Raw genomic sequence first — 22,372 nt, 5'->3', positions numbered from 1 at the left:
AATCAGAGTATTTTGGATGGCAAAGTATTAAGAAAATTACTCAATTTTGACTAATTGGACTAATTATGGAGTGAAACTGTTACATTTGTGGAGGGAGAATATAGTACATCGAGCCCTAGAAACGGGTATAACTTTCTTTATTAATAATTAATAATGACTAGATGTATCAATAATAAAAGTAATAAGTTAAAGTATGGTTGGTTCAGTGTATACTTATCAATATCAAATATCAATGTATATTTTATATTTTCTGGAGGCCTTGATAATAAAAGCAGTTAGTTGCAGGTCTAGTCTCACCTCAGTGGAAGTCCCAACAAGTAACCCAAGAGAGTTTAACTCTCTTCCAGAAAACATTATTGTGAGCTTCAAAATATTGACAGTGTATTTGCAGAAGTTGGCAGTGAATGCCCAAATATACCACGAGATAAAAGCTCAAAAATACAACCAGTTAGTTGACAGAGTTCCCCTCTGACAGGGTTACACTTAGTTACACATTTAACCATGTGGTGCAAAGTCAACAAACCACAAATTGTTGAAGTATGCTGCTAAACTGACCTCAGGAAGTGAACCTTTCAGTTACATTACGCAAAGTCATGATTTTCCATCCTAACTTGATTTAAATCATGTGGTGAGTGTGTAGCCTGATACTAACAGAGCACCCAGAGTACTCTATAATTAGATTACTACACAGATGTCATGTGTCTTTTTGCACCCTTCAGAGAAATAGCAAAGTTTGTTTGATCGCTTAGATTATTATTTAGAATGACTGTTATAGGCCTGTGAGAAGATTCATACAAAACTGCTTTATTTATTTACTTTTTGTGTTGCCTCGGATCTTTCCCCCTCAGGTTTTGGCTCGCAGACTGTCACCAGATTCCTGAGACGGTGAGTCTAGCGTCTCAGTTATACCGGGAGCTGATCTGCGTGCCGTACCTGGCCAAATTTGTGGTGTTCGCCAAGATGAATGATGCTGTTGAGGCTCGGCTGCGCTGCTTCTGCATGACGGACGACAAAGTGGACAAGACCCTCGAGCAGCAGGAGAACTTTGAGGAGGTGGCCCGCAGCAAAGATATTGAGGTGGGATGGGCATGCAAACAAATATTCTGCAGTAAGAGAGTCTAATAAAAACTGCACTGACAGATAAAATAAAACAATGTGCTGTGATTCTATATTTTTGGATAATGGATTTCTGTAGGTTCTTGAGGGCAAGCCGATCTACGTGGATTGTTATGGCAATCTTTCCCCTCTTGCCAAAAGCGGGCAGCAGCTGGTATTTAACTTCTTCTCCTTCAAGGAAAACAGGCTTCCTTTCAACGTAAAGGTATAGGATGTGTTCTTCCTGTCACACTCTCTGTTAGCATTTACTGTAGCCTCCTTTATACAGGTGCATTTCAGAAACAACTCTCCTTTCCTTGAGTCTGCATTAATTATCTCATGTTCTTTGATATACATGCTTATAAATGGATTATATTTTTCCCTGTTATATCTTTACTTGTATATAAAAACACTGCAGTAGGTTGAGGTGCATTGATAATTACTCCTGTAATTAAGAAGAAATGCATTTTTTTAGTGACATTAGGCTTCATTGAACAAGTGTTTACTGTCTTCTGCAGATCAGAGACATGGGCCAAGAACCATGTGGGCGCCTCTCCTTCCTGAGAGAGCCAAAAACCACAAAAGGCCTTCCACAGACTGCCATATGCAATTTGAATATCACACTGCCAACCCACAAGAAGGTACGATTTCCATGATTAAACTGTTGATTCTTTTAGGCCACGTCATATCATCTACATGTAAATGAATCAGTTGAAGAACAACAAACACTGTCCTCCCGAGACCAAGAGAAATCTTTGAAGCTCATCTGGTCTAGAAGTGACTGCCTGCTCCTTGTGTCTTTTATTAATGTTAAAGCCTGTGCCAGTCATAAGACCCCACAACGTACACATTGCAGCCACACATGCACATCATGCTTTGCTCTAGTGCCTGGCTCTCTGTGGGTACATAAAAATTATGCCAAAAAAACAACAAAACAATACTTTGTTTGTTTGTTGTGGTGTTGATTGATCACAAGAAACTGTATTTACTTTGCTTTTGCTTTTGTTTATTTTGCTGTGTGGTTTTATTAATCCCATAGATTTTTGATGCTTTTTGTTGTTTTTGCTGCTCCATTTTCATCCCCTGAGTTTTATTTTCACCTCCCGCTCACTATAACTTCCCTGCTCTCCATTGTGTCATCTCTCTCCTCTCCTGCAATGCATCTTGGAATACCACAGGATATGGAGTCTGATCCTGATGATGAGGTAAACAAATTCTTCATCATCACACGAAGCCGCTTCTTCTTTGTCGTCCTTTCTGTTGGCTTTACTGCAGAGAACGTTGTAAATATGCGTTTTGCAAATACCTTACCTCAGTTCTGTACCTAAATGTGGAAAATGCTTCTGAGCGCACGTTTTTACACAGCCGTGTCAATCCTGACCCTGCAGTGCATGAGTGGAAATGGCAATTGTTTTAATCTGCAAGGATTTATTTATCGTTGTCTCCATCCCAAGTCCAGTGGAGCCAGTTGCTGTATCACATCTCGGCTTGTTATTCATCACTATCTTATTTTCCATACATGTTAAACAGGACTTCGTCATTACTATAAACATATAGAGTCTTTGGTATATTTTGTCAGCCAGACGTGTAACCCTAACTTTTATTATTTGTCCACTTAGTCGTTGTTTTTTTGTATTGGGGTTTCTCGTATTTTTTGTCTTTTTCCTTGGCTTTTCTGTAACAATAGTACTAACTCTCTCCACTGCATGCCAAAACATTTATGGAAGAAGATTCCAACAATAAACGTTTATTTCAACAACAGTGTGATATTGGAATAGTTAAGGTTCGGCAAACAAGTTCATTAGGATTTGCAAAAAACTGTAGTCATAGTTTCAAAAACTTTGAGGCTGTTTGTCTGCAAAGAATAAACACACTGCACTCACTTTTGTGAGTTACCTACTGTACCTCTTTACAAAGGCTACATTTCACACTAGTAATTGCTTTTACACTAAAAATTGGCATCAGATTAGATTTTAAATCATGAAATGCACATTTGTGAAATATGAACATTTGGAGAACCTATTGATACCAACACTGACACAGTTATTGTTACTGATGTTTTAAGATTTACCATGACGTGAAGATGAGAAGAAATTTATTCAATATACCATACTTAACTGTAAGTTGCACCAATTGCCAGTGCAGGGATTACATGCAAATCATATATCGTTTGTAGTTTTTTGAAGACACATACCTGTAGTGCCTCCCTGTGCAAGTACTAACAGCATGCACTGGTTGACTAAAAAAGCAGGTTTATTTCCTTGCACTATAACTTCTAAATTAACAAGTTAACAAAAATATTTAGACTTATTTCTGTTAGTTTCAAGCACATTTTACTTTATTTTTATGTTGAAGCATCTTTTGTTCTTTTTTGTTTGTTTCAGACTGAAAAGCCAGAGCGACGTCATACCTTTGCCTCCTTAGCTTTGCGTAAGCGCTACAGCTATTTGACCGACCCAGCAGCGAGTGAGTTTCCCATTTTTACCTACGTGAAATTTTTAATTGGTTTCAGATATTTATGTTATTTTAATCAGTTTTAGTGTCTGAAAGGTCCCATGATATAGTTTACATATTTCTACCTCTCATTTACATATAATATAGAACCCTGACAAAACATGTCCATCGAGCATTTATTCCTACCACCCAACACATACTCTTTTATCATCTTTCATTCCGCAAACATTTGCATGGTTTCCTGTGTGTCATGCTTTGCTTACCCACCCCATGTTGACAAAATGTCTCCTGTTTTGACTGTTATGTTATTGTCACTGGTGTCAATGTCTGTTCGTGTATCATTTGAACAGAAATGTTTAAATTCATGTTGAATAAAAATATTATTTTGAAATGTTCTCATTCTTTCAGCAGCCATTTCACTCTTTTATTGGCTTTATGATTGCGTGCGGCTGTGTATATTAACATGAAATAGGTTGCACTTTACATGAACTTTCTTCCCCCCCACAGTGACTCTTTTAGAGCACAAGATTTGATTTAAAAATGTTTGTTTTGCCTTTAATGAAACCTTGGAATACCTTTACTCACAGATATTATGTTTTAGGGCCAGAGCTCTTTCTTCTCGATCTACTATCTTTGCTTTATTTTCATATTCTAAACTTGTCTTTCTGACAATTTTGTGAAAAGGGTTAGGATTATTTAATAATATACTTAGCTAGAGATAGATACAATTGTGACCATTTAAATAAATCTTTCACTGCAGGTCACATTTTTTTGTAAAGTGCAACCTCATATTTTATTTTAAGTTGTGACCAATATATTAAGGTGATATTTTTTTTTATTAATAATATACACTTGTGGGGTCACCTGGCATTGAAAAATGTACTAAATGAAAAGACTTTTTAATCAAACATACACAGTAAAAGGCACTGTTGTTAGGAGCAAATAGATTAAGCACATCAAAAGTCAATGGAATTGCATATTTTGGTTATCATGACCTTTTTGTCACATCTATCATATCAAGCATTTTTGTTTTTGTTTTTTGTTTGTTTTGTTTATTTTTTCCAAGATCCATTCTGTATTGAGTGTATTTATTCTCATTGCTCATCATCACTTGTAATATGGGCCTTTTACATTTCAAGTGTAAAATTATGCCTTTGAGAGTAATGCCCTTTCTGACTGACTCAAATTTCTCTTTCTGGTTTTTATGTTTTATTTCAAATTATTTTATGTTGGATTTTATTTTTACTTCCTTATTGCTTTTGGTTTAAATTATTGTTGAAGAAACAACTGATCGAAGCTCGCCGAGAACACAGCCTTCTAGCTACCCTCACAAACCTGTCTTTTCAACGAGACCTTATCAGGCGTGGTCGCCTGTTCCTGTCACCGTCCCTGGCCAAGCCAAGTCTGGGTTTGGCTCCCTCTCCAGTTCGTCATCCAACACGCCCTCTGCCTCTCCATTAAAGTCTGTCTGGTCCATCAACTCTGCCTCCCCCATCAAGACAAACATCCCTGGATCACCTGCCTCTTCTGTAAAGTCAGTTAGTGACATAGCCTCTCCCATCCGATCTTACAGAACCATCTCCTCTCCTATAAAAACGGTAGTCCAGCAAGCTCAGTACCCCGTCCAGGTCAGCCCCAGTCCCCTTTCTTCACCGGGCAAAAGTGCCCCAGATCCTCTGTCTATGAAAGGATTGGCAGCATTGTCTGCTAGAACCTCCCCTTTAACTGTCCCTGAAAGAGGGAGCACTCTTCTTGAAAGATCATCTATGGGCATGACCCCACCAAGCTCTCCCAAATCTTCTCTGAGTATGTTCAGTTCACCCCTTCCATATAAGACCGTTATGGGAGGATCTAGTGGCACTGCATCGTCCTCATCACCTATAAAAACTGTACCTGGTCTCTCTTCTGTGCGTTCCTTTGCCTCTGACGTCACAAGCCCTGCAAGAAACCTGTTTTCGTCCCTTTCATCACCACTGAAATCCAACTCCTCCCCAAGTGCTGCAGCTTTGATCAATGGAAGTGTCTCGCCCACACAGTACCGTTCTTCATCCCCAACATCTCTTCTCTCCAGCAGTCTCCAAGAGAGGATACAAGCAACCACCAATGCTGCAACCACAAGTGTCAATGCAGCATTTGATGAAGTTGAAAAAACATTCAATTCTTGCTCTGCAGGTTATGGCACCCTGAAGTCCATGTCTTCTTCTGCATCTTCCTCATATCAGTCCATTAGATCATCAGCTTCTAATTCCCTGTATCCCTCACTAAGATCCCCCACTAATGTTACCACTGCTGTAACGTCCAGTACAATGACTGTTCCAGTGTACTCTGTTATTAATGTGCTGCCAGAGCACCAGTTTAAAAAGTTACCTGAGGTGTCAAAGTCAGCTGCTGCTCTCCTATCCCCAAGGAAGACTGTGCCAGTTGAGGTAAATGCTCAGTTGCAGTCTTCCTTTGCCAAAACGCTTTCCCCTATCAAAGCTCCCTTTTCTGCTGGCCTCAAGTCAAATACCACATCACCACTGTCATCTAGCCAAGAGATTCTGAAGGATGTAGCTGAAATGAAGGAGGACTTGATTCGAATGTCAGCCATTTTGCAGACAGACCCAAATTCCACAGCAAATAAAGGATTTCAGTCTGATTCTCCCAGAGAGGCTAAGATAGAAGATGAGGAGCCATATCGGATTGTGGAGAAAGTAAAACAAGACTTGGTAAAAGTCAGTGAAATCCTCACTAAAGATGGTGTGAAGGATGGTAGGGTTTCCCTGGCCAGGGATTCATTGGATGACATACATTTCTCGAAAGTACAAGTTGAACAACCCCCAAGCAACTGGAGCTATCCCCCAAGATATGAGACAGTGGTCCCTCAAGCCAAATCAAAAACAATTCCTGATCGAGATTTCAATCTGTCCAAAGTGGTTGACTACCTGGCCACTGATGTGGGCAGCAGCTCTTTCACCAAAATGTATGATACAAAGCATAAAGCAGATGAGGGCAAAAGAGAAGAAGATGGGAAAGAGAAGCAGAAACGTGTTTTAAAACCCACCATAGCAGTTCAGGAACATAAGCTCAAAATGCCTCCAACAAACATGAGGTCTTCTTCTTCTGACAAGGAGATCAGTAAAATAGCTGATACACTTTTTGGAGCAGATACTGTGCTAGAATCCCCTGATGATATCTCACATGAACAAGATAAAAGCCCTCTCTCAGACAGTGGCTTTGAGACCAGAAGTGAAAGAACACCCTCTGCCCCTCAAAGTGCAGAAGGCATGGGCCCCAAGGCCCTTTTTCAGGATATCCCAGTTCCACCAGTGATCACTGAGACTAGAACTGAGGTTGTCCATGTCATCAGGAGTTATGAGTCTCCAGAGGACAACAAACAACCTGCAATGGAGGATGCTCACCCAGTAAGATATATTGATTCAGATGCTAAAGGGCATCAAAATCAAACTACGTCAACTGCAGACCAGAATAAATGCTATTCAATTAAAGTCAGCCCTGACGAAGATCCCATGGGGAAAGGGATGAGGGTAAAGGAGGAAACTCACATCACTACCACCACCAGGATGGTGTACCACAAACCACCTGGCAAAGAATCAGCATCTGAGAGGTGTGAGGAGACGATGTCTGTGCATGACATAATGAAGGCATTTCAGTCAGGCAAAGACCCTTCTAGAGAGCTGGCTGGACTGTTTGAACACAAGTCAAGCAATGAGGAAACATCTCAGAGAGTCCTCGAGGATATCAACTCCAAACCTAAAGTTGAAAGAATAATTGAGGTTCATATTGAAAAGGGCAATAAAACAGAACCAACAGAAGTCATCATCAGAGAGACAAAAAACCATGCGGAGAAGGAAATGTACTACTATCCAGGGAATAGACAAGATGAGGAAGAGACCGAGGAGTCTCTCCCAGTGTACCTTGACTCCCCAAGAGTGAACACACCCATGTCCCAGGAAGAAGACAGTCGCCCTAATTCAGCCCAGCTCATGACAGATGACTCTTACAAAACTCTAAAGCTACTTAGCCAACAGTCTGTTGAGTACAATGAGGATGAGTCATCAGAGCTTAGAGGGGAGTCTTACAATTTTGCAGAGAAAATGCTACTCTCTGAGAAATTTGACCAATCTCATTCTGACACAGAAGAATATTTGAGAGATAGGTCTCGCTTCTGCTCACCAGATAGAAGCAGTCACAGTGAGGGTAGATCAGTAGGGCCAAGGACAGAGTATGTCTTTAGGTCAACAAGAAACGTCTTTGATAAATCTGGACGAATGGCCAATGTTGATGACAACTTTGACAAACTGACACTTTTGCAATATTCATCTGAGCCTGGTAGCCCCAAGCAGTCTGTTTGGATGCGTGTGTCAGATGACACCCAGAATAAGGACAGAGAACAGCTTATATATGAGGACAGGGTGGACAGAACTGTAAAAGAGGCAGAGGAAAAACTAAGTGAGGTGTCTCAGTTCTTCCGTGATAAAACAGAACAGCTCAATGATGAGTTGTCATCTCCAGAGAAGAAATCTCGTAGACCAGACTTCAGAGAATCACGGTCAGGGCCCAGCTCTACACACAGCAGTCCAGAAAGATCAGCTTATAGGAGTGGGAGTAGTGGGGAAGAGTGGAGCAGGGAAAGGCTTCGAGACAGGTTCACCTCCAGTGACAGGAAATGTGCCAGTTTACCAAGCAGTCCAGAAAGGAGAGTATTGTTACAGTATTGTGATTCAGACTCAAGAAGACAAGGTGATGGTAAATCACAGGTAACTACAGGTGAAAACCCTAAACCTTTTCAGATGTCTTCCTCCAAAGTCAGTGCAGTGAGGCTAAAGTTTGAGCAAGAGGCTCAAAGGCAAGATAGGAGTCCTCAGGGTGTCCAAAATTCAAATCCTCCTATCAGAAAGCTCCAGGAAAGTAAGCTTCCTGTTTACCAGGTATTTGCTGGTTCAGGTGTCCCAAAAACAGGAGATGGTGTGGGAAATCAGAGGAGTTGTCAAGAGAGTGAAACAAATAAGTTCTCACCCAAGCATGAGACTAGTGGAAAAGATCAAGATGAGAGCAAGTTATTCAGAACATGGGAGAACCAAGGGTACGGAAACTATAAACCTCAATCTCCCAAACTATCTAATTCATTAATCCATGATTCTATGAAAGGCAGCAATAATAGTGATTCCCAAAGACAAGAAACAACAAAAAAAATAATCTACACAGAATTTGTTGTCCGAGAAAGTCCAAACAGCAACGATAGTCTAAAAAAAAACTCGGAATCACAAATTCCTGTAAGAAAACCATCTAATTTCTCAGAAAATCAGAAATCTCCCCCTTTAAAATCTGATACCCCTATTGAACCACTTGAGAGGACAGGGTCTCATAGTTCAGCTCGAAATCGGGTACACAGTAGCTCTGAATCCAATAAGTCTACCCGTGGATCATCAGTAGGAAAATCCACAGATTCATCAGAGGGTAGCCAGTCAAATGTAGTGTGTAATGGTGTTGATAGTGACCAAGTAGAATATTTGGATCAAGTAACTCCCGTAGTTGTAACTGAGGGTTTTAAAGATATTAAGCCCTTGCCTGTTTATGTCAGCATCCAAGTAGGAAAGCAGTATGAGAAAGAGACAGCTTCGGGTCAGCTGGGAACATACAAAAAGATAGTAAGCCACGAGAGTAGGACAGTGCATGAAACTAGGGGTGCATTTTACTCTGTCAAACAAAAGCAGTCGCCATCACCTCAAGGAAGTCCAGAAGATGACACTCTAGAACAAGTGACTTTCATTGAAAGCTCTGGGAAAAGTCCTGTTACCCCTGAGACCCCCAGCTCAGAGGAAATGAGCCTGACCTCCAGAACGCCAGACTCTGTGATGGGCTTCATGCCTGGCATGCCAAGTCCTATCCCAGAGGAGTCTGAGGAGGAAGAAGGAAAGACCTTCATCTACAAAGAGCCCTCAAAGGAAAAACCTAAGCCAGCTTCCCCAGAGAATAAAAAGCAGGATGGAGAGAGACAAAGGTCAAAGGACAAAAGAGTGGCTTATATAGAGTTTCCACCGCCTCCTCCTATAGAAGCAGAACAGTCCAATCCAGAGAAAAGGGGTTCGTGTGCTTCTTCTTCAGAGACAGAGATGATGGAGGTTAACCTGCAAGAGGAACATGATAGACACCTCTTAGCTGAGCCAGTCATCAGGGTCCAGCCTCCATCCCCTATTCCCCCCGGAGCCGATAACAGTGACTCTAGTGATGATGAGTCTGTCTTTCATCCCATCCCACTCAAAAAGTATACATTTAAAATGAAGGAAGAAGGAGAGAAATGTCCAAAACCCAAAAAATCAGAGAAAAATGGAAATAAGGACTCTGGGATCAATGGTGTAGTAAAGGGAGAGGATGCTGATTTTGAGCAAAATGGCAATGATCAGTCAATCACTGACTGCTCATTAGCGACCACTGCTGAGTTCTCTCATGACACAGATGCAACTGAAATTGACTCTTTAGATGGGTATGACCTTCAGGATGAGGATGATGGACTGAGCGAAGATCCAAAAACATCTAGCCTGTCTAATGATGGAAAAACGGCAGGTGCATTTAGCCAGTCCAAGCTTGAAGTGATAGAGGAAGAGAAATGTGAGGAAGGGGGAGATGGAAAGACTAAAATCAGTGCATCTTCTCTGCAAAGTAGTGGGGATGAAAAAGATTACACTCTTGAAGGAAGACATCCAGATAGGCAGGGCTTTGGAGAAAACTACTTTGGCTATCAACTTGAAGAGGAGCTGAATTCACCCTTTAAAACTGTGGCCACCAAAGGTTTGGACTTTGACCCCTGGTCTACAAAAGGGGTTGATAATGATGGGGTTTTTGAGTCCAAATCAAAAGACGATGACCCAAAACCCTATGGCTTATCAGTGGAGGACTCACAGGCTACAACTCCTGACACAACCCCTGCTCGAACACCAACTGATGAGAGCACACCGACTAGTGAGCCTAACCCTTTCCCTTTCCACGAAGGGAAGATGTTTGAGATGACCCGCAGTGGTGCTATTGACATGAGCAAGCGGGACTTTGTTGAAGAGAGGCTTCAGTTTTTCCAGATTGGTGAGCATTCCTCTGACCCTAAAACAGGGGAAAAGGGGCGAGGGGGCAAGATCCTGGGGGTACTTTCCTCTCAATCAAAAACAGGGGAGAGGGCCACTGTAGATGGAAAGGTGAAGGTTATAGATACTACCACAGACAGCAGCACTACACCAACAACACCAGCAGCAACTACAGCAAAATGCAGTCCTGCACAGCCTCGCAGTGACACTGGCTATGCTGGTACTGATGCCCCCATCTGTGAAGCCATAGCTGAAACTGCCTCGTCATGCACAATCACAGCCTCTAAGGTTGATTCGAAATTACGTACTCCTATTAAGATGGGCATAGCTGCCTCTATAACTGTGAAAAAAGACTCAGGGGATCTCACTGATTGTAAAGCTGAGATATCTGAGGGCCAGCTGGTGCCAGAATACATTAGTATAGAGGGGCAGTCTACAGACAGCAAGTCTAGCAGCCACACTTCGCCCAGATTAGAAAGAAGAGATTACCCCTCTGAAAACTGCAACAACAATAATAACCTTGAGTCCTCCAGTGTACAGGCCAACTACATACAGTGTGGCAGTGTGGTGTTTAATTTGCAGTCCTCTTCTGAACCCACCCTCCAAAAAGCTAGTAGGATAGAAACGCTTTGCTGTAGGGAATTAGAAGAAAGAGTGGAAGTGCACAGCAGTAGTCAGGTGCAGGAGCAGAAAAATGAAACAGTTAAAGAAAATGAAGTGAAGCAGCCCAAGTCAAGACTTCCAGTTAAAGCATCAGGGTGGTCATTTCACACGCAGGGAACAGCCATAGGTAAACAGAAGCCGAAACAAGCAGTGAAAGTTGAGGTTAAAAAAAGAGGCGAGCCAGCCATAGCCAAAGTAGAGCCCAGGTCTAGGATACCAATAAAGGATGTTAAAAAGAGCAGCCCTGCTTCTACAGCTAGCTCAGTTGTTTCAGTTCGGGTTACCTCACAGCCAATGAGGGCACTGGCCACAGAGAGAGCAGCTATACAGTTGCCCTCAAGGCTTCCACTGAAGGACAGGCATCAGGTCAGCAGTGTCGCAATTGAGGGAGTATGTAGACCAGACAGACAGGAAAACCCTAGTGAGCTTTGTAAGCGCACCATCGAATACTTTAAAGACATTAGCGGGGAGACGCTAAAGTTGGTGGACCGCCTGTCAGACGAGGAGAAAAAGACGCAGACAGAGCAGTCGGAGGAAGACAGCACCTCCCGGAGCACCTCTCTGTCGGACGCCTCCCAGCCTTCCCAGCCCTCCCAGCCCTCCCGCTCATCCAGGTCTGGTAGAGGTTCGAGGCTGAGGCCGGGGCCGCGTCCGTAAGGGCAAAGGTGGCGACGACGGACAGGGCCTCCGGCAGTGAGAGGAGCAGGAGGAGTAGGCGGACTGGTGGGAAGGAGGGCAGTCAGGGACTCACAGGGTCTCGAACGCCTCCCATCGCGGAGATCAAGCCTAGTTTGTAAAATTTTCACACTATGTTTAAAATACATCTATATATTTCTATATTTCACTTGTAGTTGCATGACATCGTTGTGATCGTTTAATGGATTGACTGGAATGCCTGTGGCGTGTTTACATATTCCCTTCAGAATAGTAGCTGTCATTTAAATTTTTTTTTTTTTTCATTGATGTACTGTGTACTGTATTGTCCGTGTCGCAATATTCTCTTTCTTCTGTTCTCCTCTTTTGACCCTGTTTACCTTCCATAGTTAGAGTCAGCATGCCAGTAGTAGTGACTGGTCACTGGCACAACCAGTCACTTGTTTTACAAATCCCTGGTCTGTCTCTGTCTGTCTGTCTGTGCAGGGTCGTTACTGAGTTATTGTGTAGTTTGTTTTTACAGACTATTTCATGCAGTCGTCATTTAAACTAACTAGTGTTGGCAAAGAACACACAAAAGCGTCTTCGCATGTTAACATTTTAGATTCTAACATAGACCTTTCCACTGTAGATTTTTAGAAGTCTGTTGTTGAGAGTCATGTTATGCTTTGTTTTGTCACAGAGAACCACTACTATATAGACACATTTATGTTCCCCATAGCGTCTCTAGTATGAAATATCCTTTCCTTGCCATCTTGTGGAAATGATTCCAGTAATGTGGTAGCCATAGTAATCGAAATATTTCTATCACAGCTATAACTAATGCTGATAATCATGACTAATAAGTGGCCAGGAAAGGAAAATTATACACATGTATTTTTCTTTTATATTAGCGCATAAGTGTAGAAAAATGTTATCGGTATTAATGAATCACTGTCTTCTATCTTGCCAGGTCCCCAAAGTCCTTGTGAGCGAACGGACTTGCGCATGGCTATAGTTGCAGATCACTTGGGACTCAGTTGGACAGGTTATAACCACTGCTTTATTTATTTCTCAAGCCCCCGAGCCTTGTTATTTACTGCCATCTTCAGGCTAGACTGTCACCCAGAGCCTCTGATACTATATACTGTTATAATGTAGCATTAAGATAACAAGTTTTAAAGCCTTAAAAAAGGAAAGGAAATATAGGAAGGCACTTAATTTAAATAAAGTGGTGGATCAGTTAATGCTACAAACAGAATTTTTATCGTTTTTATTTTGTATTTGTATTTATGTTTGCACTGTACATATAATGAAGGATAATTTGTTTATGGATAGTGCAAAAAAATACACTAAGGTTTGAGTATTCATGTTAGGCTTGCTTTTTGTGTCTCAACAGAGCTGGCTCGGGAGATGAACTTCACAGTGGATGAGATCAATCACATTAGACTAGAGAACCCGAACTCTCTGACAGCACAGAGCTTCATGCTTCTTAAGAAATGGGTCAGTCGGGAAGGGAAAAACGCCACAAGTAAGATTATTTTTTTATGTCTATACGTCTTTCTTTTTACTTACTCTTGTTTTTGTTTCCATTCTTTTTCAGTCATGCTGCTGTTGATTTACTGCTGAAAGTTCATTTCATTCAATTTTTCAATTCAATTTAGTTCAATTCAGTTTTATTTATATAGCACCAAATCACAACGACAGTTGCCTCAGGGTACTTTATATTGTATGGTAAAGACCCTACGAAAGTCATATTTTCTCATTCCTTATTATCTCCCCTCACTGTGGTTTTCTGCTTTCTTTTTTGTTATTCTTTTCTCATCCAGATGCTCTAAAATATATTTGCTTAAAAAATCGGTTTTGCTATGACTAATCAAAACATCTGCATAATTACATTTGCTCAAAAGTGTAAATCCTGTTTTACTGGTTTTATCTCTCTTCTTCCTCAGCGGATGCCTTAACTGCAGTGCTGACCAAAGTCAATCGGATGGATATTGTGACTTTGCTGGAGGGGCCAATATTTGACTATGGTAACATTTCAGGCACAAGATGTTTTGCCGATGATAACGCTGTTTTCCGGGATCAGGCTGATGGTAAAGTTTAGCTTTGTCTAGCTGACCTCTTACCTCTCCCTGCTACCTTCTTTTTCTTGTGGCAATGCATGGATCACTTATGTATCATACTAGTGAAATCAGAATCACAAGTGGTGATTTACACTCGGATTTAGAATTTGTGTGAACAGCTGGGTCCTACCATTCCTCAAAGACGTTCCTTCTGATTGTACAGTATATTTGACACTGAAATTTCTGCTTTACATTTCAATCTTATTTTAATATTTAGTTTAAATTAAAACTTTCTTTATGTAGCACTTTATTACTTGCACTGATTTTAATTGGCTCTTGTTAAATTAACTCTCATTAAAATTAGATTACGCTCATGGTAAATACTCTGCAAATTACTGCTGTATCCAGTTGTCACAGACAATTAATATTCATTGTTAATTTCCACTTTAAGTGCATGATGCATGCTAAATATTGCTTTGAATGTTTTTCAGTGTGTGACTTAAGCAGAAATAATATAACCCTGTAGTTTGCTTTTCTCTGCTGACTTAGTTTAGCTCTCCTAGTTCTCCTCCAGTTCCTCAGAGCCTTCCTTGGATAGATGAGAGAATGTCTTCCTCTGTGAAACCAGACTGCCTCTTCCTCCTCCTCCTTCTGTTCCTCCTGCCTCCCATCAACTCCCACCAGCAGTATCCACTGCTGATAACAGCACATAACTGCTCTTAACAAATTGAGAGTCATGTGTTGGCCAAATCCTCATATGCCTGCTCCTTATCCACCCATATTATTCACTCATTGTCCTGTTGTGCAAGGATGTGTCACTGTGTTTAATGTAGTTTTTGTTTCTTTTTATCTCTCTTTTTTTGTATCTTACCTTATTCGTTTCCCATAGTTTGCATAATTATCCCCTTAACTTCCGGAGGCCCAGAAGCAGCTTTTATCCTGCAAACACCCAGTCCTTTCTTTCCAACACCAACCCCAACACCTCCACCCACTCCCCTTACACCTTCAGCTGCGCTTTACTGTCACCCCTTCCCTCCACGCCGCTCGCCAAGTTATGAGTCGTCCATTTTGCTGAAAGACTTGGCACCTTCAGCTCCATTTCAGCCAGCAGAGTTCGACGTTTTCACCTCTCCCCATGCATGTCCCATCCCTCAGTGTCCCAATACTGACCCGCGTCAATCCCCGGGCTTTCCTTTCTCTCCCCTTGCTTCTTCCCCAATCCCTCTTATTACCTCACCTTTACCTTCTTCACCTGCTTCTCATTCACCATCACCCTTTCTTTCTTCTGCTATATCTGTCCCAACTTCTCCCACATCTGCTCCAGCCTCCCCCAGACTCAGCATACCCTCTCTGGACCTTTTGCAAGCACTATCAGTCACTTGTCATTCTGGTGATACCTTCAAACCTACAACAACTCCAACCAACCTCACCCTTGCACCCTCCTCTATGTCTCCTAGCCATTCTCAACCCATCACCATACCTGTGTCAGCCATCCTCTCTGCAGCCCCAGGCACAGTCCCACCTTCTGTCACTGCCTCCTCAAGCAAAGAGTCCCTAGTGACCCAGCTGGCCTCCTCTTCCCGCCCAGTGTCCCCGCTTTCCATGTCTACCCTCCCTCCCATCTCTCCTTCAGGATCACGTTGTCCTAGCCCAAGTCCTTCTTCCCCGCCTCTCCGCTCACTGTCTCCTTGTCCTGTTTGTCAGTGTACTTGTGCACCCTCAGTCAATCCACCTCCCACTCAAACCTGCATCGATCCTTCTAATATGGAAATATACCTTTAGCATTTGCTCTCCTTTATCTTGTTCTCCTTCTACTCCATGCTTCTTCCTACTAATAACTCTCATCTGTCATCTATCCCATGTGAGCATGTAACAGAACACCCTGGTAAATATTAGTCACATCACACACTATAAGGCCTCATGTCAGTAATATTTCCCACTTTTAATATCTTACCTCACTGACAAAATCCTTAAAATAAGAGCAACTTCGACCAGCATTTGTGATTACTACTTATAAAATACTTCTTTATATATAGTAGGTTTAATATTAAACTAATCAGCCACAACATCAAAACCACCTGACTAATATTGTGGAGGTCCCAGTATTACAATCAGACAGCTCTGATCCATCAGGAGATCAACATGAAATCTGTCTTAGTGTCCTGTTCTGTCCAGATTGGACTTTTTCCAGGGCATCTCACTGATGTAGTTTTGTTAATTTTGAAGTTCATATCAACCCTTTGGACTAATATTTTCCAATAGAATATTGACTTCCCCTCTCACAATACTTTTAATGTTGTGGCTGGTCTGGTACAGTTAAATGTATGCATTAATTTTATTTTATTTATCTAGTATCCAGCCATCCTACCATCTTCCATCTTATACAAACACACACACTGGATATTACAAATATACACTACCAGTAAAAGTTTGGACACATCTCTCATTTAATGCTTTTTTTATTATTTTTACTAGTTTCTACATTGTAGATACATACTGAAGACAAATATATGAAGCAATATATATGAAATTATGTAGCAAAGAAGAAATTGATAAATAACCCTAAATATGTCTTATATTTTAGATTCCTCAAAGTAGCCACGCTTTGCTTTGTTGACAGCGCTGCAAACCCTTGGCCTTCTCTCAATGAGCTTCATGATGTAGTCACCTGAAATGGTTTTCACTTCACAGGTCTGCCTTGTTAGGTTTCATTTGTGGGATTTCTTATCTTCTTAATGGGTTTGAGACCATCAGTTGTGTTGTGCAGAAGTCAGGTTGGTACACAGCTGACAGCCCTATTTGACAACTGTTAGAATTCATATTATGGCAAGAACCAATCAGCTAAGTAAAGAGAAACAACAGTCCATCATTACTTTAAGAACTGACAGTCAGTCAGTCTGGAAAATTGCTAAAACTTATGTGTCCCCAAGTCCAGTCGCAAAAACCATCAAGTGCTACAACAAAACTGGCTCACATGAGGACTGCCCCAGGAAAGGAAGACCAAGAGTCACCTCTGCTGCTGAGGATAAATTCATCCATGTCACCAACCTCAGAAATTGGAAGTTAACAGCACCTCAGATTAGAGCTCAGATATATAGCACACAGAGTTCCAGTAGCAGACACATCTGTACTGTACATCAACTGTTCAGTTGGACCATCATTTATTTTTCAACAGGACAATGATCCCAAACACACCTCCAGGCTGTGTAAGGGCTATTTGTCCAAGAAGAAGATTGATGGAGTGCTGCACCAGATGGCCTGGCCTCCACAGTCACCTGACCTAAACCTAGTCGAGATGGTTTGGGATGAGATGGACCGATGATCTCTGGGAACTCCTTCAAGACTGTTTGAAAACCATTTCAGGTGACTACCTCATGAAGCTCATTGAGAGAATGCCAAGAGTGTGCAAAGCAGTAATCTGAGCAAAGGGTGGCTATTTTGAAGGATCTAAAATATAAAATACGTTTTGAGTTATTTCACACTTCTTTGTTTACTGCATAAGTGCACGTGTGTTCATTCATAGTTTTGATGCCTTCGGTGAGAATCTATAATTTAAATAGTCATGAAAATAAAGAAAAAACACAAACCTTCTGACAATTTTTAAATTGTTAGAAGGTTCAATAAATGCTCCATTTAAAAAAAAAATCTGGCAATTAGTTCATGCTTCAGGCTTTAAAGGGTTAAATGTATCCTTATATAATCATCCTAGGTAACGGTTGTCTGGATACATGCTTTACATTTCATTCTCTGTGCCATTGTCCATGTCATGTGGTGTTATGGTGTGTTTTCGGGTGTTAAATTGTTTGTGTTATGCTTTTGTGTGTGTATGTCTGTACATTTTTCATCCTGTCACCTACAGATTATCAGAGCATTCTAGTGGAGCTGCAGTCCCCCGCCACACTGCACTCTGATCCCTACTTCCTGGAGTCTGACCTCCCCGTCACTCCCAATCCTTCCCTTGCACACCACCAACAACAGCACCATTATCCAGAACCAGACACACCTTTGCTTGCTGACACCCAGCCTCAGCCCTTGCCTTGGAGTCCAGAGTTAGAGCCCAGTAACAGAGAGCCAGAAAGCCCCCCTAGGAGCCCCCCTAGACCCTGTGAGCTCACCCTATCTGTCCCGGTATTTGAACTTCCTGATCCTGTTCCCTGTAAGCCCAGAAAGCCCCACATTGCCCTGAATGATCAGCTGCTATTGAGCGAGGAGGAGGACCGATCTTTTCAAGAAATGGAGCCGATCCACAGGCCCAGGTCACGGTCCTTTCCCACGATGTGTGAATTAGACGTTGACATGGCATACTCCACATCTTCCCCTTCATTATCATCAATTTCATCGATAACCCCTTCATCACCAGAGAGAGCACAAATTGGAGATGGAAGAGTGCAGCTGGATCCCTTTAATGGGGTAAAACAAGATGTTTGTTTGAAAAGAGGTGAAAAGGAAGTGACAGAAGAATTAGGGAAGGTTGTTGAAGTGGCTGCAGCAGAGTTGGAAGAGGGAAGTGCATTAGTGGAAAAGTGGGTAGAGCGAGACTTAATTGAAAATGTGGAAAGAAAATGTGAGATGATAACAAAAGATAGGTCTAAACTAACAGAAGAAAATACCATTTTGGTGGAACAGAAAGAGGGGTCTGAAGAGGAAGAGAAAGATTTAGTGAGTAACCAGCGGGATCATATTCATGACGGGAATAAGGGGACAGCCTATGTCATGGAAGAGGTGAGAGATGTACAGCTGTCAAACGAGCAGTATGACCTGCCAGGAAATGAGCATGAAATGGAAAAAGCTTGTGACACATTTGAAGCAGATAGCAGAAAAGTTGATGGAGACACTGAGAAAGTTTTCTGTGAGGGTGACAGAATAGATGATACACATGAAGATATGCAGTTTAAGGATTCAACGTTGTGTAGCAGTGAAAAGGATATTTGCAGTACATCACAACAGGACGTCGAGGACCAGACTGTAGTCCGCCTCTCCCCTCAGGCCTGGGTTGAGGCACTTGAGGAACTTCAGCCCAATGAGTCTGGCTCCAATGAAGAAGATGAGGAGGAGGAGGACAAAGAGATCAAAGAAGAAGCATTAGGGTCTTTGTTGGAGGAGGTGAAGAACAAAGGTGGCTCAGAGGAAAAGGAGGAGAACGAAGAGATGACCAAGTCCAGGATTCAGGAGATTTGTGATCACGTTGAACATGCAGAACAAGACCTTTGTTCACTTTCAGGTTGGCACAGCGATTCATCCAGTGTCAATGTGGAACCGCCAACGCCAGGACGCAGTGTCAGCTCAGACTTGCTCGACAGACGAGAAAGGTAAAATAATTTCTTTTAGAAGTACAATGCCCAAATAGAATCACCAAATAATAATCTCTCAGACCACTTATTTGGTGTGTTGTTTTCTTTGTTTTTCCAACAGCCAAGAGAACTCTAGTGACTCCATCACCTCCTCATCTAGAGGAGAATCAGGGAGGTCCCGACAGAACGGCGACAACTCAAAGCACTCACCTCAGGACGGCTCATCTGAATCATCAAATGGCAGAAAGGAGGAGGGAACACTAGTGTCAGAGAAAAAAGTCCAGGTAATACTAAAGACTGTTGTACCTGTAACAATGAGGGATGAAATCTTTGTTTATTTTCTGTACTAAAGTCCTATACTGCCTTCTATTTCTACAGGAGAAATACATAAATGTATGGCACATCTTACACTAAAGAAAACTAAACGTCTGTATTATTCTAAAGTTGTCTTTCCGGATTCAGCCAACTATGGAGTTGAGCTGCATAAAGGACAACAACAAAAATGTTTCAATTTGTAACTGTCCTACACATGTGCTTCTTTTTCCACTTGACTCCCTCTGTTGTGTAACGTTCATATAAAACCTTCCTCCACAGCGAGTTAGTGTAGATTCCGGTTCAGAGGAAGAACAGACAGTAACCACCAGAATCTTCAGACGCCGTCTAATTTTAAAGGTACACTGAAAGCCTGAAGCAGGTGCTGAGCTGGGCCGTGGTTTGGTTTGGTTTGGTTTAGTTTAGACTGGTCAGTCTGCTGTGATACGTAATAGTCTTGCTTGGTATAATGGTGGTTTATTCTATTTGTGTGTATGTGTGTGTCTAGATATGACTGTGCATATGTTTGTTTACAAGCTCTACTGACCCTGTCACAGTTCATAAATGAAAACTAATCCATCCTCTTTCTGTCAGGGTTATTTTTCTCACTGGGTGTTTTGTTTCAGTGTGGTGATGGTGAAAGATTATTTTTAATCGTGTGTGAAGTGCTCAGGAAGTTGGCAAGCTTTTATTCACATGCTAACCACAAATACCAACAGGGAGAAGAAGCAAAGAATATCCCAGGTGAGACCATGACAGAGGAACACTATATGGACCAAGATGGTAACCTCATCAGTAGAAAAGTAATGTATACCTTAATTCCCATTTCCTATCCAGCTCTGAAATAATACCCATCATAGGGATGGTGTTTTTATAAAATCAGGCACCATCAGATCTTTTCTTCTGCCTTGAGCAGGTCATAAGGAAGGTTATTCGCCGGGTGTCTACTCCCACACCAGAAAACCAAGGAGGTGACAGGTGGCACAAAGACCTTCACCACAGTCCCACTCTGCAAGAAGATGCATCAGAGGTTGCATGAAGATCCAATTAATTTACCATCCAGATGGGATTCCTCTGATATGCTGTTATTCTCCTGTCACAGGACATCAGTAGTTCTGAGAACTACTTGGGTGGGAGGTTAACAGCAAATACAATTTTTAGGCTTAAAGCTGCATATGACAGTGAATCACAGTGGGTCTGAAACAAAAGAAAATAACATTATAACTCATCTAAATAAGAAATTTGCAGTCACGGGGCACAATTCTGAGTCTCACTTTGAAAATTAAAGGCTCTTCGGAACCTTAAAGATTAAGTGTTAAGAGCGAAACTGGGATTAAGAAAGTAAAACGTGGTAAAAGGTGCAGCTTTAAGTCAAAGAGGGAGGGAGTCAATTAGATTTAATCATCTTTTCCTCCACTGAATTCAGTGAAGTTAATTCTTGCTAACACTGGATTAACTGGTTTGAGATGACTATTATCTCCATAGTGGGCAAATATATACAAATATCATATGAACTGCAACCTTGCATGTTGTGTTTTAACAGTGTGTGGTGTCTGTTTTGTTTGCATAACAAAGAAGATGCTGACTGCAGTTCTCCTGACTGTGTGGTGCTAATGGTCTTTTATAATGGTCTTTTAAAGCATTTAGCCAATTAGTCAAGAGTATGACTAATGAGTGCTGAGGAAACTCAATCAGCTCCTTTTGTTTCCAGCTCTGTCCATAATGACATAATTATTCTTTTTCCAGGTGTCTACTTGGTGTGTGGTTTAGGTCCTAATTATAACTCTTGCAGTGATGCTATTACTAACGTTTGAGTTTTGCTTTTTCTTTCTCTTATTTTAATGTTTCAGGCGTGTGTTTGGTTGCAGTGGGGGGGGGTTTCTATCAGAAGATAAGAATACCATGTCTTATGTATACCTCTATGTGTGTTTTCCAGCATGGAGAGGGGTCAAGGAATAGCAGGCGGAAAGATGATAGAAGATCAGGGGATAAAAAGCACCACTCATAGGGATGGTTACTCTCTTCCAGGTACCGTAGCTTACTTTCTCACCTTAACACAGTCATCATAGTCGCCAGCCTTTAACTACTGTACATGCTGTACATATTTGTTGTTGTTCACTGACTTCCCACTAACTGAAGTCAGGTGATTGAATAGCACCTAATACCGCCCAATGCTTTCACTTTTGTATTAGTGTATTCTGTGTTTTTATTTCTAGGCTTTACAGATTTTAAACTTTGAACAGAGTAAACTCTATCATTTTAGGCACCAAAAGTAACCTACCTGTCAATTAACCTATACCTTTTATTTGGTAATAAATGTAGTACAAAGTAATCAGTCGTTTTCAGTGTAACCACGTTTTACTATTAAGCTAGTTCTTTTTAGAAGTAAATAGAAGATTTTGTTTGTTTCTTTTTTAATAGTTAAATATAAAGATGTATTGTCGAGAGCTACAGTCCTGTGAAAAACAAAGTACACCTGTACTGCTTTTGAAAGAAGAAGGTAAATAGCAGCCAGTTGCTGCTAATCAAATGCAGTTGATCAACTGACCATAAGCAAGTTGGATGTGCCAGCAAGAGAAAGCCTCTCCTGTCTAAACAGAACAAGGCACCACAGTTTAGGTTTGCAGAGTTGCATCTGAATAAACCAGAAAGACTTCATGAGCAATGTCCTTTGGCCAGACGAGATCAAAGTGGAGATGTTTGGCTGTATTGCATAGACCCATATTTGGCAAAAATCAAAAGTAGCACATCAGTACTAACGCTTGATACTAGCTGTCAA

General features: G+C 41.5%; 1 protein-coding gene across 41 annotated transcripts in view; it reads left to right on the top strand.

The window, feature by feature from the left end:
- ank3a (ankyrin 3a) overlaps positions 1-22,372 on the top strand; it is a 118,444-nt gene that overhangs the window by 93,087 nt on the left and 2,985 nt on the right. For 31 of the 41 annotated variants that reach the window (XM_025897635.1, XM_025897650.1, XM_025897646.1 and 28 more), the window contains 15 exons: positions 849-1,077; positions 1,196-1,321; positions 1,614-1,736; positions 2,274-2,300; positions 3,480-3,561; positions 4,831-10,629; positions 12,898-12,972; positions 13,324-13,455; positions 13,877-14,020; positions 17,850-19,299; positions 19,403-19,565; positions 19,876-19,953; positions 20,313-20,396; positions 20,510-20,623; positions 21,530-21,621. In XM_025897635.1, the coding sequence (XP_025753420.1) occupies positions 849-1,077; positions 1,196-1,321; positions 1,614-1,736; positions 2,274-2,300; positions 3,480-3,561; positions 4,831-10,629; positions 12,898-12,972; positions 13,324-13,455; positions 13,877-14,020; positions 17,850-19,299; positions 19,403-19,565; positions 19,876-19,953; positions 20,313-20,396; positions 20,510-20,623; positions 21,530-21,601 (8,698 nt within the window). In that variant the 3' untranslated portion in view covers positions 21,602-21,621. The other 10 variants (XM_025897638.1, XM_025897656.1, XM_025897655.1 and 7 more) reach the window with 10 other exon arrangements.

This window comes from Oreochromis niloticus, linkage group LG13 (genome assembly GCF_001858045.2).
Source record: "Oreochromis niloticus isolate F11D_XX linkage group LG13, O_niloticus_UMD_NMBU, whole genome shotgun sequence".
NCBI lineage: Eukaryota > Metazoa > Chordata > Actinopteri > Cichliformes > Cichlidae > Oreochromis > Oreochromis niloticus.
Note: the sequence above shows the minus strand (reverse complement) of the source record. Positions and strands in the feature narration are given on the sequence as shown.